The sequence below is a fragment of the Medicago truncatula genome, chromosome 4 (genome assembly GCF_003473485.1).
Source record: "Medicago truncatula cultivar Jemalong A17 chromosome 4, MtrunA17r5.0-ANR, whole genome shotgun sequence".
NCBI lineage: Eukaryota > Viridiplantae > Streptophyta > Magnoliopsida > Fabales > Fabaceae > Medicago > Medicago truncatula.
This window is the reverse complement of record NC_053045.1, coordinates 34,769,790-34,784,620: the sequence shown is the minus strand read 5'-3', so window position 1 is coordinate 34,784,620 and position 14,831 is coordinate 34,769,790. Positions and strand designations below refer to the sequence as shown.

The window sequence follows — 14,831 nt, the reverse complement described above, 5'->3', positions numbered from 1 at the left end:
AATTTTCCACACATGTATTAATTGAAGCTGCTTCTTAAAATATGAAGGGCTTCTTTGGTTACTCCCTCTCCCTCTGTTAACTTCACGAAGCATTAATTCCACAAGCCCCAAATGCATTCTTATAAAAAGGTTGTTTTAGTGTTTCAATTCTTCTGTATAATTAAAAAAAAATGGCTATAAAAGGAACATCTAAGAAAATGGTTATTGAAGGACCATCATTTAGTTTGGGAATCGAATCAGATTCTGAGGATCTATTAAATCGCATTGTTGAAGACTCGCCAGAGAAAGATGGGGAGGCTGGACACGTTCAAGATGTTGAGAGTGAAGTGAATTCCAAACACAACTTTGATCTCAATGAAATTCCTAATGAAGGTGAAGATGCTGTTGAAGTTGATGATATTAATGAAGTTACTAACCACTCTGAAGGTGTTGCTGAAGGTGGTTTGGATCTAAACAAATTGCCCAACGACATGCTGAATGTTGAAAATGAGATTGAAGAGGAGGTGGCAAACCATGACAATGAGATTGAAGAGGAGTTGGCAAACCATGACAATGAAGAGGAGGGGATTCATAAAAATGAAGAGTTAAAGAAAGGGATTGATGATATGCTGAATCTTCAATGTTATTGTGAAAAAGTTCAGCTACATCTTCTTCATACTCAATTCCAATATCTTCTTCATCTGTTAGATAGTCAAATAAATCGAAGTGTTCAAATCACTACACGGGATGTTCAAACCAATCTCTAAAGGTGCATTTGAGAGGTGGTTAGAGGTGCTCAAATCATTCAAAGGAATGTTCAAATCAATATTAAGTGGCTCATTCGAGAGGTGGTTAGATGTGTTCAAGTCATTCAAATGGATGTTCAAATCAATATTGAGAGACTCATTTGAGAGGTGGTTAGATGTGCTCAAGTCATTCAAAGGGGTGTTCAAATCAATACCAAGAGTCATTTTACACTAACAATGTGAAGCTCCAATTTTCTTGCATTTTTTACTTTCAATTTATAGAAGAAATCAAAGTGACTAGAAATTTTGAAATTTAAATTTTAGAAGAATGAGTTTACCAAATTTTGTTACCGCCAATTTTTTAATAAAATGAAAGTAGTAGTAGGTGAAAAAATTTGCGCCGAAACTGAAATTGTTTGGGAAGTGGAAGAGTGCAAAACCATTCTTTAATGAAATAACATGAAAAATATAAAACTAGGCACTTTATTTAATGAAAGAACATGAGTAGGTTGGACAACAAGAATTGTCATGAGGGTAAATTTGGTATTTTAGTTTAAATTAAATAACAATGATCACATTCCTTAAAAAGTGTGAAATGGTCAATTTTGCTTATAAAAAAATACGGAGGGAGTAAGTATGTAACACATCTGCTATGGAACCTAAGAATCAGATCGCAAGAGAGTGAAACGTAAGAGTAATGTAAATGTTTTTGGAATAGTTATTTGAAAACATTCTAATAAAATTATTAATTTCCCAAAAACAAACTATTATTAACCAAATCAAAGGTACCAGGTGTAAAATATTGTAAAAAAAATTCAAATTATGAATTTTTTAGAATGATTCTTATAATATTTTGAATTTTTCTAAAAAAATTTATTAAAAAATATGAATTTATATTAAAAGAGGGACAAAAATGAAGATTGAAAATTTTATAGGGACTAAAAGTTGAATGAAAATTTGTCATATTTATAGGGATCAAAAACATATTTAACCCTTAATATATTTTACACCTTATTTAATTGAGTAAATAGGCAATTCACCCTACGAAATTGTAAGTTTCGTCAATTACCCCATGAAATTAGCAAAACTTCAATTATCGCATGAAAATACACAACATTAATCAATTTATCCCTCCGTCAAATTTTTCATTTGACTGTTTACGGTTAATCAAATACCCTGAAATTTTGCATCATGCAAAATGTACGGTAAACTTGAAAATTTATATTTCATATCCACCTAAACCCTAATACTAGTTTTTTAAGCAAATCTGATCGTAAGAATAGAGAGAGAAGCGGCGACAACGCAGAAACACAGGTAGCTTGAATTGAATCTTCTTATTATAATCTGTATTAATCAATTTCATGTTATAGTGTTTATGTGTGTATTGTATTGTATTGCTGGTATGAGATTATAGGGTTTTGTTTCAACAGGAGAAAATTTGATACAATTTTTTGATTTTGAAAGAAAGATGAAGGTGAAGGAGCTTAAAATTTGTAAGCATCTCTTTAAACATAGCAACAAAATCTCCTTTTGTTGATACTCATACTTATTGTCCTCTCTCTCTCTCTCTCAGGTAAGGATTTTCGGAAATTTTTGAAAAACTTTGATGAAGAAGATCGTACTGATCAGTCAATACTATATAAAAAAGAATCGTTCAAACTAAAGCCGATTTATCCAGATGAGGTTGTTGATGACGATTATAAAACTAAAGTCATTGAAATTGGAGGATTTAAAGGGTATTCAACTTTCTTAATTTTTTATTTTATGTAGTCAAGAGTGAATAATTGTAAAGATTGATATGCCAATACAGGAATTGCACAGCTGTTCATACTGGAACCTTGTTGAAATTTGATTTGAAATTTGATTTATCTGCTGACGACAACAATCCAGTGTTGAAATTTTATGTACTGAACACAGTAGCGATAATTCACCCCCATGACTACCTACTAACTAAACGTTTAGGTAGGTTTTTAAATAAAGTTATTATTATTATTATTATTATTATTATTATTTTTTAAATTTACTAACACCAACTATTTCATTTGAGTTTATTCAGATCTACTCCACTCACTTTGTGATGGTTATTCCGGCTATGCATTTGATTGTGAAGAAGGTTTTCTTGACGATGAGGGTAATGTTAAAGTAGAATTGCAGATTCAGATTTTTGGGTAAGTCCTTATGTATGCATTATGTTGGTCAATATACTCATCGAATTTTTACCATATAATTATAAGCATTGGGTGTCACTGAATTCCATGCAACTCATTGTATGATCGTTATTAATGCACAGAGAAAATTTCTTCCAGCCTCTCCTTGTAAAGAAGTATCGAGCTGAGCTTCTTTTGGCTAATATGCATTCGGTGAACATAATTTGTTCTCGTTTTTTTAAGAAGACAATGGATGACTTGAAGAGCCTGATTCACAATGAAATTAAGTGGCCAAGGTATTTTTTACTTTTTTTTTTCTACGAGTGAGTTGAAAATGATATTTTATATATTATTATGGAGTTGACAAAAGAGTCACAAACTTACGTGATAGATGTGTATGGTTTTACCATTTGAATTTTAATAATATATGGTGGAACGAGTAAGCATCTCGTCATTAGGAACATATGTTATTCTATGTTTAGCATGTCTTAGTTGATTCGGTTTTTTATTTGTTTTGTTTTTGAAGCAATGTCTTGGTTAATTAGATATTCATCATCATTTGTTAACCCAAAGGGCATTACGAGATATTCATAATGGCCTTCATGAGTTCAAAATTCAGTCTTGTGAATATCACCCTCTTTCATTCGAATCTGATGATACCCTGATTTCAGCATACTCTCCCTCAGGTTGAGCTCGAAATGCCAAATAATTGACACAAACAATAGTAGCAAAAAGATATAACAAATTATGATGGCAACTAGTGATATTTTTTATGTGAACTGTGGGATAAATTCCCTTATAAATACTGCAATGCTAAACAATGGATGGATTAATAATCTCCTTGCAGTAATGAAATTTACAAAGACGATAAACTATCACCAAGAGAATGCCCCCCACTGAGATGAGAATGGTTCTCACTATTCCAGTCCCACTTCCATCTCCAAAACCAGTATGCCCTGTATGTGCATACCATGATGTACATGGAAGAGTAAAACATAAGGGAATTTATCAGTATTGTTTGAGTGCACAAGAGTTGTCTTTAATATCTTTACGGAGAGATGAAAACCACTAAATAAAATGACTCCATTGACTAAAACGTGAATTGTGGAAGGACTAAGTCAATTCCACTGGCACTTCCTTAGAAATAGGAATAATTAATTACAGGATAGGAACAATATAGCTAAGTAAATCATTTCAACAGTACAAATGTTGTACCAACGTTGCAGGAGTCTAAGTTTGTATTTTATGCTTTTGTAGGAGTCTATGTTGTACAAATGTTGTGAATTTAAATGTGATATTCTTAATTTATGAGAAATGAAATTTTGAAACCCATGTTTTGTTATTCAACAAAAAAAAAAAACGGGCGTCACACTCCCTCAAGTTTTTTGTCTGCTAATTAACTAACATGATTTTTCAATATTTGCAGATTTTGTACTTTCATGAAAGAAAGTGGCAAAAGTTCAACGAACATAATGATTCGGGAAAAGGAAGATGTAATTAAGGAAGCCTTGGTGCATGAATTTTTTATAGATGGTGTTGTGACATCTCCTTTGCTAATGGAGATATTATGCGATGGTTATGAATCAATAAAGGCTAACAATACTACGGATAAGTTTGTCATAATTGAGAAAGATTGTTTTGAGTTGGTGGTTGATGATGATGTGCCATCCCTACTTAAAAGGGTTGTTGATAAAGAGTATAAACCTATATATGAAAGCATTGTCACACAGTTTGGTTGCATGATTCTGGAAATATTTGTTCTTGACTATCTATTCAGGTACCATATATGACTTATTTATTGACCTGAGTCTTGTTTCTTTATATTAAGTATTCGTGTGATTGTTTAATTTAAAAAATTAGTTAATAGTAAAAGTGTGATACAATAGTGTTGTTAGGCTTTTGGCTTGATATCCAGTAGACCGTGCAGGCTGATCATATTCTAATTATTTATTTATTTATTTTTGAAGAAAAATGGAGAAGAACTTTACTCAAAGTGACGAGCTCAATCAATCGAACTAAAAAGAAGTCCGAGAAAAAAGTGAAAAAAATGGGAGAAGCAAAAGGTAAACTTGATTTTTGCTGTAAATAGATCGGTTTTTCTTATTTTGTTAACTACTTGATAGAAACTGTTTGTGGCTGCAGCAAAATTAGTTAATAATAAAAGTGTGATACATTAGTGTTGCTAGGCTTTTGGCTTGATATACAGTAGACTGTTCAGGCTGATCATATTCTAATTATTTATTTAATGGATGCAGGAATAAAATTGAGGTGAACTTTACTCTCTTTCAAATTGAAAAGAAGTTGAACAAAAATGGAAAGAAAAGTGTAGGCGAAGCATTGTGTTTGCTCAAATATATAGCGGTCGAATTGTGGACTTCCTGTATTTGACAATCCACCGAAGATATGCAAGGGGAAAAGAAAAAAAAACTGGTCATGAGATGTACGAAGTAGAAAGTAATAGTGAAATAAGAACATTTTCTTTTAGAAGGTTTTCTCATATATAGTTTGGAAAGATGATGTACCTAAAATGTGTCCTCGTGATTAATTTGATACTGTCTGCGACGTTCTTTGTTGAGATAATGATTATCATATATTTCAAATATGCATGCGACAGGGAATTGAGCTGTTGATATGGAACTAGCTCGCGGACCATCTGTCATGTTCACATGTCAGCGAAAATATACCCTTGATATTTTAAGTGAGTGCAAAATGTTAGATTGCAAACCATCGACATTTCCGATGGAAGAGAATAAAAAACTTGCTCTTGATTCAGGCACTCCACACTATCGTAGGCTTATTGGTCGCTTAATTTACCTCACCATAACTCGGCCAGAGATTACTTATTATGTCCACATCTTAAGTCAGTTTATGCGGTCCTCTTGATAATCTCATTCAGACGCATTCATGCGTGTTCTAAGATACCTCAAATTTTCCCAAAAGAAAATGATGTCACCTTAGTTGCTATTGTGATTCAGATTGGCCATCTTGTCCATTAACACGAAAGTTTACAATTGAATAGTTAATTGCTTGATTAAATATACAATAATTTAACTCATCACTTTAAATAACTCAACTCACCTTTTCAATAGGAGAATATTAGCTATACTAAATAGTACGAGGGGAGGGGAAAATATGTTAGTTTTCGGGGATGAAACGTAAAACCCCTTACTCATATCTTATTAAACGTCCTAGTTCATATTTTGTGTTGTTAATAAACTCTGCAACCAAAATTAGGCCACTCACAATAATTAAAGAGACAATTATGTTTTGACAATAATAAAAAGAAGATGCTTATGTAATTGAAAATAATAACTAAAAGTGAGACAATTTTTTTTATTTTTAACCAAAGAGGAACCCTAACATGATGCTAAGATTCCCCAAAATATATTAGCAAAGAAAAAGGTGGAACACAAAAATAGAAGAGGGGGCTGGTTAACATGGCCCATTAAAATAAGTCCCAAAAGAACTATTTAACATTGAGGTGATAAGTCTAAAAGTTCTTACGACATCAAACATGATTACTTGCACATATTTTCTTCCTTTTGTTTTTGAATTCAAGTCTAATTTTACCGATAAATATTTCATCAATGATGTTATAAAGAAAGTAATAGGTCAATTTAGTGTCAAGTCAAAACTGGATAATACACATATGAACACTAGTCTTGAGATTAGTGAATTTGGACATACCAATTTAACATTGAATGTCCAAATAAACACTTTTTAACTAAGTTTGATGAAAATAGGATACGTGTAGAGATTTTCTGACTTAAAACCAATTTGTAAAAAAAAAAACTTGTAAGACTAATTTGTTGTTATAAATATCTAACTCAAATAATCGTGTAGATCTTGAGAATTATTTGGTGTTGCCTCATATTAACTTCCTTTAAGATTATAGACATTTCTTAAGAAAACAATTGAATGGTTTCTATGATAAAATAAATATTTTTTTTTTTTATTTATTACAAAAGTACATATGTTTTTAGTTTATATAAAATTGTGGTCTTCTAAGTCTAGTCCTCTTAAAATTTAATTGTAATTTTAGTCCTTCATTTATTTACTTCTTTTAGGTGCAAGTTTTGGGTAATTTAAAGAGTTTATTTGAGGGACATAGACAGTGTAAAATAGTTTTATAACATTGTTCAATAAAAACTTGTTATATAAGCATATATTGTATTGTCATCTTTTCAATTGAACGTCAGTTTAAAACTAATTCACACTGCCAGTGCATGTTCCTTATTCTCATTTAGAAAATACAATTACATTTTTATCAATTTGAGAAAATTAAATAAGAGTAACAACTTTTCCTAAAGTTGTGAAATTAGTTTATTTTTCATCTATTTATTAGGAGTTCAAAAGGAGTGTATACAATAACAAAAGACCTAACTCTTTAAACAAGATAATTATCAAAATGTTAAGTTTAATTCTTGTGTTTGGTGCTGGTGGTTTATGTATTGTGTTGTTTTTGTTGGGGATTTCTGAGGATGAGAGGAAGAAAGTTAGTTCTGTTTCCATTGAGGATGTTCCTGCTGCTGTTGATGCTTTTCGGCAATCGTTGATCATCGATGAATTGCTTCCATGATGATTATCATATGATGCTAAGGTTCTCTATATTGGTTGTGTTAATGCATATTATTATTATTATCTACTATGGTGATCTTATAGATGTCCTTGTTTACTTTGAATTAATTTGAAATGCTTTGACGACTTAAAAAGTTGTCTAAATTTAGTTGTACGAAAATTGTTTATCTTTTTTAGTATCTACGCTTCACAGTTTTTTGAAAGCGAAGTTTGATATTGAAAAAGCAAAGCAGATGTGGGCTGATATGCTACAATGGAGGAAGGAGTTTGGTATTGATACAATTATGAAGGTAAATTATGTAACGAGATTGACCTTTGCGATGATCGATTAATTAATTGATGTCCTTGCCGTTGCATCCAATGTGCTTGAAATTTCTTGTTTTCTTCAGGATTTTGAGTTCAATGAATTAAATGAAATCGGCAAGTATTTTCCACATGGCTATCATGGCGTTGATAAGGAAGGAAGGCCTGTTTACATTATACAGGATTTTGAGAAATTGTTTGCCATAAAGTTTCCTGCTTGCACAATTGCTTCCAAGAGGCTCATAGATTCATTCACCATAATCTTAGATGTTCAAGCCGTGGTATGTTACCATGAATTGTTCTTCATTGCATTACCTTTGAATTTCTATAACATGCAAAAATATTTATGTTATAATTGTGTTTTTAGGACTTTTCCACCTTTCTAAATCCTGATAGCGAAATTCAATCGTTAATACAAAAGATTGTTGGTGACACTTACCCTGCTATGGTGAGCAATCTTGTGATTTTTTATGTTCCTTTTTTTGATGTTGTCAATTTAGTTGTAGGAAACATTTAAAGATAAACATGTACTTTTGCCTCGCTGATTAGTTATTTTTGTTCTTTTTTATGAATGATACAGGCTGATTCGCAAATCTTTATCATAAATGCCAGCCCTGAGTTTAGGCATCAGTGTAACAATTACATCAACTCTCTTGATCCCGAAATAACTTCAAAAGTTCATGTATGTAAAATTGCTATATGCTCTCTAAGAATCCATTTTGATTTGACGGTTTAAAGCTGGTGACTTTGCTTGACGCCTCTTTGGAATTATTATTTAGGTTCTTGGAAATAACTACCAAAGCAAATTGCTAGAAGTAATCAATGCCAGGTACATAATGGATTTCTTACACATTTCTATTTCTTCGTATTTTTAGAATTGTGTCCTTGTTTTTTCGTTTGACCTAGTGTACCAATTTGTATTATCGTTTGAAAGGACTAATTTTTGTGAACTTAATAAAGCGAGTTGCCAGAATTTTTGGGAGGTACCTGCACATGTGCCAATCATGGAGGTTGCCTCAGATCCGATAAAGGACCTTGGAAAAACCCAGAAATTTTGAAGGTTAGGTTATGTGTTGTGCTGTACTTGCCTTCTGATTTTTCATCGGATGATCTACTATATCAAAGCTTGTTACATGCTAACTGTTAATTGTATGCGGAAAAACATTTTGCAGATGATTCTCAGTGGTAAAGCAAGACAACCAGGGCAAGCGGTAAAAGTTCTAAACAGTGAAGGCAAGGATGTTGCACATGCTAAGCTACCATTCCAAATGGTAATTTGATCTGTGTATCTTCAGTATCTTTTTAATCTTATGAATTGATAGATTATGGCACTTCTTCCGTGCAGGTAAAAGACATTGATACATCCACAGCTGAGTCGAGGTCTGAAGCTGAAGATATAGCTTCTCCAAAACCAGTGAAGAGTTACTCACACCTTAGGTTGAACCCTGTTCATGCCGATGTAAGTGTTGACCTTGTCTGTCGTTGTTTTCTTAAATGCCATAAGAATAATGAAATAAGTATAATGAAATAGGAATTAGTTATGTCTGTTGTTTATAGATAGTTTAGTCAGTTAGGTTGTTATGTTGTTGTTTTGATCCCATTGCCAATATAGATTAGATATATATAGTATCCAATGACTGCTAAGCTTACTTAGTAAATCCCTACATTCATGTGATATTTGTTTCTAACAATTCCCGTTATGCTTGTGTTGCCCCCAAAGAATCCTAACATTTGGTCGGACTCGGACCTGTCGGATCCGATGATGAGTGCAATGGAGAACAGAATGAGTGCTTTGTAAAAGCTAGCCAGTGAACAAGGGAAGCTGCTGACTGAGTTGAAAATAGACATGAAGCAAATCAAAGAATTGCTGTTGGAATTCATGAAGAAAACACCTTCCTCGGAAGGTGAAAATGTTGTCAAGAACGTGACAACAGCAGATGACGATGCTGAATATGTTGTTGTTGATTAGAATTAATTTTACCTTCAAAATTGATATTAACTTGACACTGCGACTTTTAGCTTTTGACTTCAAACTTGATTTCTTTTCACTCAAATCTATTATTCAACTCGGTTTTATAAATTCTCGAACTTTTTGTTCTGTAGTACTCTATTTGGTTAAATAACAAGGTTCCATATTTTTTGTACTTGGGAATGTCTATCATTTTAAAACTTTTAAACTCGATTTATTGATTCAACATTTGAGTTGTCCACTCTTTTGATCACATGGTATTTTCTTGCTGATTGTGTGATTGCATGATTTTCTCACTGCAAGAAATCTGAATCCTTAAGCCTTATTTAAAGATTGAAAATAAATTTAACATAAATTGATTCTTGCTAAAACTAAACCATGCCTAGTTTTATTTAACATATACACAAATATACACAATTGAGAAGGATGACACATTGTTTTTTACAATGAATATACAAAGCTGAATGCGGTAGCATCTATGGGGCTCATACGATATCAAAACGCCACCAACTTTACAAGTTTTAACTAATGTTTAATTTGAGGTCAGACAGCAATACCTATCACCTTAGTAATTAATTACCAGTGGAACTGCAATCACAAACACAGAAACTTGTATAAGATAAAAAGAAAGTATATATTTATAGAAACAATGCAATGCAAGTAATGGATCATTGTCAAAGTTAAAATGACCTACCAACTTTTTCTTCTTTTTCTTTTTGTTGATATGTGATTGAAGCTCCACTTGCTTAGCAAGGGCATCATCAAGTGCCTAATGCCAATAAAAAGGAACAAATAAATTACAAATATGTTCTGAAATCATTATAAAATTGTGAAGTAGCAAGAAAAACTGTACCTTCTTGGCTGTAGCCAACTCTTGTTCCAGTGTATCGACACGGGTTAGAGTACTGTTGAGCAATTCCTCCATTTCTGGTGGCATGGAAGGTCTCATGCTGAGAATATTCACCTTCTCTTCTAGATCGGTCATGCGCTTCATTAGAGCCATGTGATCATCAACGGAAATGACAGGTGCTGCTTTCACCATATTGCTATCAATATATACCGAGTTACCATACAATGCAATTGCAGTCATTTTCGTTGGTATATTCCGTGTCATGCGGATGAACGTCATGATTCCCAAAACCATGGCCATAATTCTGCCGGAAAATTGATTTCTAAATCCAGTCTTGCAAACATTGTTACCAAAGCAATCTGCACATCAACGGAAATAATCTATTTAGTATTTTATCAAAGTCTCATTCTTGACTGCGTTGATAAAATGGAGTATGCAGATTATGCTTGACAAAAAAATTTATCTGTAAGAATAATCATAGAACAGTATCAAATACTTTTAGAAAGTGCCTTTTGATCATTTTGTAATGATTCCTCCCAAGATACTTGTTTGTCATTCATTGAGACCAAGGTGTCGAACTGATATGCATTACATTGTTTTGCTACCTGCAAAATTGAAAGTGAGTGGAATGAATATGAAATCATCATTTGTTTTACATTTTATCAAGTAATGAAACTTACTTCTGCTATAGCATGGCATGCCTCCTCGAGAACGTATTCTTTGTTGAAAGAATCACATCCCTGAATATCATAAGAAAAAGAAAGGACATCAAGTTTCATAACCAAATTATGCTCTTGAAACTATAAAGAAGTAGGAAGATAACTACCTTTTGACACACTCCTTCGTCTTCGACGATTGTTTTCTCCTCAACTTCGGATAAAGTTTTCCTTCTGCATTTTGCTTCACCGTTTTGAACCATCTAATTCATCAGGAAAAAAAAAACACTTCACTATTTTTTATCCTTCTAATCATACAACAATTTTTTTTTTTTATCTTTCTGCCGTGAAACTACCTTCAAGATTTCTGGATCATTCCATGGTCCCTTGTCAGAAAGCATGCAACCACCTTTGTCTGCACAAGTACACGTACCCCCCAAGAACTCTGGAAGTTCACTGTTAAACAGAAAAACACAAGGTGTTCAATATACTAATACTAAGTAGTAATGCTATACATATTCTGTGACATATGGATGGATTGAAAGAGCATGCTTACTAATCAATTTGATTAATGAGAAAGAGAGAAGAAAAAAAATACTTCAATGAGAAAGAAGAAAATATAGACCTGGCATCGATGATTTCAAGCAACTTGCTCTGATATTTGTTACCTAGGACCTGATCAATCAATTAGTAATATGGTGAAATCAGAAATTCAACATTACTTCAAACTGTTAAGTATATAAAAAAAAAAATACAAATTAAAAATCTTACGTGGATTTTCGAGGTAGTCTTGGGATCAAGGAAGGACTTAACAGTGTTCCACAAAATCCTAAATCCCGAACCAGCATTGATGATGAACATACGGTTCAGGGACTGTATGAAAAGAAAAGTTGAACTAAGGTAATGTCAGAATATTACATTTGAACCGATATGCTTGAGTAGGTAAAAATAGTACCTCAGGATAGTTGTCACCATCAATCTTCTGAAGCCTTTGGATGAGATCTCTTGCAGCTTTATTCATACTTTTGAGACCCTAATCAATCATGCTATACCGTTGGTACTTATTTGAAACTTCTTTACTTATATAACAAGTTATAATATGATACAAAGTATAATAAGTTATTTAGTGTTGTATGATTTTGATACATACCACTCCTTGGACATCCAAGATAGTTGTGCTTTGATCAATGTGCTTCTTTGCTGCAATTGAACAAGCAGGCATCTTAACATTGGATGTCTTCTCAAACTCCCGTACGTGGTACTTAAGATATCGGTCCATAGTCGTTACTTGCATCAGTTTGTTCGAGTCAACCAAACCCAACCTTTCTATGTAAACAGGTCTTCCATCCTTATCAACTCCATGTGTTCCTTGAGGGTAGTATTTTAGAACTTCGTCTACCTCCTCGAATTCAAAATCCTTAACAAAACCGAAAGAAATTTATGTTAGTCACAATACTAAAATGTATGATTGGTGTTTTTTTCTTAATTTATATTTAATTTTCCTCTGAAATACCTCCATGATAGTGTCAGCACCAAATTCCCTCCTCCATTGGAGCATATCTGCCCACATTTGCTTTGTTTTTTCAATGTCAAACTTCCTTGCTCTCAAGAATCTAAATTATCATATAATTACATCAATAATAGCACATCAAGAACTGTCTAATCAAAGCATAAGGTAATGCTGCAGCTATTAACTATATGAGTCTCAAGGGCTACCTTAGCATCATATGATGATCATCATGTTTTGAGGGTAATAGTTCTTCTAGGATAAGTGCTTGACGAAAAGCATCGATTGCCTGCAACTCTTCTGTATCGATTTCATCCTCGAAGACAGATATAACCCTGTTGTGCCTTCGCCCCTTCTTGAAGGAATGTTTGAACTTAGAAGATGCACTTATTGCTACCTTCTTTAAGGATCCAAGCCTTGTTTTCTTTTCATCCTCCAAATATTCAATCTCAAGACCTGTTTTTTGCAGAAATTATAAAAATAAAAAAAACTTACTAACAAAAGTTTGAACAAGATGCATTCAATTTACATTGTTTTTTTGTGTCAAAAAAGTTTATATGTTTTCATTTTCCTCAGCTTCATACATAAAAATTATGATCAAATTTAAGGCCTGAAATTTCATATTCTAACACAAACATGATTATATATATATATATAACAATAACAAAATTTAAGAAATTGACCATGAAATGGAAAGGGATAATGAAAATGCAATAATAACGTAGACTCACTAACCTTTAACAGGTCGATCAATAGTAATAGGTCCAGACATAGTGTCCCACATGATTATTTATTGAATCTCTTGTATATGCTTGTAGAAGAGAATCAACAATTCACATACATAACAAATGCCCACAATTGAACCCTCACGTGTACCTACACCTATTAGTCACCAACAAACAACACATGTAATTAATTAGAAGCTGGAAAATCAATAATTATCTTTTACAAATTTAATAACAATCAAATAAACCTTCTTCATATTCATCATGCATGAAAAAGGAAGGAAAAAAATACAATAAATTTATTACATACTTAATGAATTATATATAATCAAGTGTAGGTGAAGCATCTGAAAAATTAGTTAGAATCTATGGGGGCTTAAAATGTAGATGAATCAACATTACATGTAATGAAGAAGATATAAATAAATTATTTAGACAAATAAAAGGAAGAAGAAAATGCAGAAAAATGATAAATGAAAATTTATAAGAAACATACTTACCTTGAGACAAAAATGTGGGCATTACAAGAAGAATAGGTAACGTAAATTTATGATCCAAATATATCAATAAAATTGAGGCCATGATATGAGGGCTAAAATTGGAAGACAGGTTGGTAAAACACATATTTAGAGTTTCCTTCTTGTTTAATGTCTTGTTATTCTAGGTTGTCTTTGACATAATATGGTTTCTTTTTTCAATTTTATTTATAGTATTTTAATATGTTTATTTAACTTTTTTTTGTTTAACTAATTCTTTTTTTTTGTTACAAAAGAAGAATTTTGTTTAACTAATTCGAGTTATGTTTAGTTTAATTAATTTAAAATAAATCTATTTAATAAAATGGTTGATTAGTTAGTAGTTATGATTGTTGATATTCATAGGGTGAATTGTTGTATTTTAATGTTTATCCTTAATTTTTATTTGGTCTATTTTTGCTTTCAATATATAGACACTTCCATTCTCATACATCCTATAGAAGTTGTTAGGTAACATATCTTCCTCGCGAGGAAGTTAGATTTATTTTATCGCAATTGACATTTGAAGAAGATAGGTAAAATAAGAGTGAAATTTTGGGAGGTTTGTTAGATATCAAATATTTTGTATTTATGTGTATTTTTCTTCTTTATAAGAATCTAATCGAAAGATTAAATACAAGTCCTAACATTCTGTCAATTGATGAATACAAAATTGGACTTTGACTCTCTTTGTAATAAAAAAAATCTGTGAATACAAAATTGATTTATTGGTTTCAACTAATATTAACATAGTTCACCAATTTTTAACAATTAATATTTGAAGTTGACATCTTTAATCCTTCATAGTGTCGCAGCTCATACTTCAATCGAGTCTTTTCTTGAATTCAAAAATTAA

General features: G+C 32.0%; 2 protein-coding genes and 1 pseudogene across 3 annotated transcripts; 2 read left to right on the top strand and 1 right to left on the bottom strand.

Annotated features, from left to right (window-relative positions):
• Nucleotides 1–1,944: 1,944 nt before the first annotated feature.
• LOC112421116 (TNF receptor-associated factor homolog 1a) lies at nucleotides 1,945–5,474 on the top strand. Its single transcript, XM_024781418.2, has 9 exons — nucleotides 1,945–2,039; nucleotides 2,140–2,218; nucleotides 2,299–2,461; nucleotides 2,536–2,687; nucleotides 2,782–2,893; nucleotides 3,016–3,168; nucleotides 4,299–4,649; nucleotides 4,840–4,935; nucleotides 5,128–5,474. Exons 2-8 carry the CDS (start codon nucleotides 2,194–2,196, stop codon nucleotides 4,889–4,891), a joined length of 1,008 nt encoding a protein of 335 aa, XP_024637186.1. The 5' UTR covers nucleotides 1,945–2,039; nucleotides 2,140–2,193; the 3' UTR covers nucleotides 4,892–4,935; nucleotides 5,128–5,474.
• Nucleotides 5,475–7,280: 1,806 nt separating this feature from the next.
• LOC11440183 (phosphatidylinositol/phosphatidylcholine transfer protein SFH6-like) lies at nucleotides 7,281–9,722 on the top strand (annotated as a pseudogene).
• A 355-nt stretch (nucleotides 9,723–10,077) lies between these two features.
• Nucleotides 10,078–14,035, bottom strand: LOC11439123 (phosphatidylinositol/phosphatidylcholine transfer protein SFH3). Of its 2 annotated transcripts, none has more exons than XM_003606920.4 (15): nucleotides 13,961–14,035; nucleotides 13,471–13,617; nucleotides 12,945–13,191; nucleotides 12,742–12,841; nucleotides 12,379–12,645; nucleotides 12,184–12,261; nucleotides 12,000–12,101; nucleotides 11,854–11,903; nucleotides 11,585–11,684; nucleotides 11,399–11,491; nucleotides 11,253–11,312; nucleotides 11,069–11,177; nucleotides 10,576–10,931; nucleotides 10,417–10,491; nucleotides 10,078–10,310 (listed from the first exon to the last, which is right to left on the bottom strand). In XM_003606920.4, the coding sequence occupies exons 2-15, from the start codon at nucleotides 13,517–13,519 to the stop codon at nucleotides 10,299–10,301; spliced, it is 1,698 nt and encodes a 565-aa protein (XP_003606968.1). In that variant the 5' UTR covers nucleotides 13,520–13,617; nucleotides 13,961–14,035; the 3' UTR covers nucleotides 10,078–10,298. The 2 variants fall into 2 exon arrangements, with proteins under 2 accessions (XP_003606968.1, XP_039688863.1); XM_039832929.1 differs by lacking the exon at nucleotides 13,961–14,035 and adding an exon at nucleotides 13,771–13,889.
• Nucleotides 14,036–14,831: the final 796 nt, after the last annotated feature.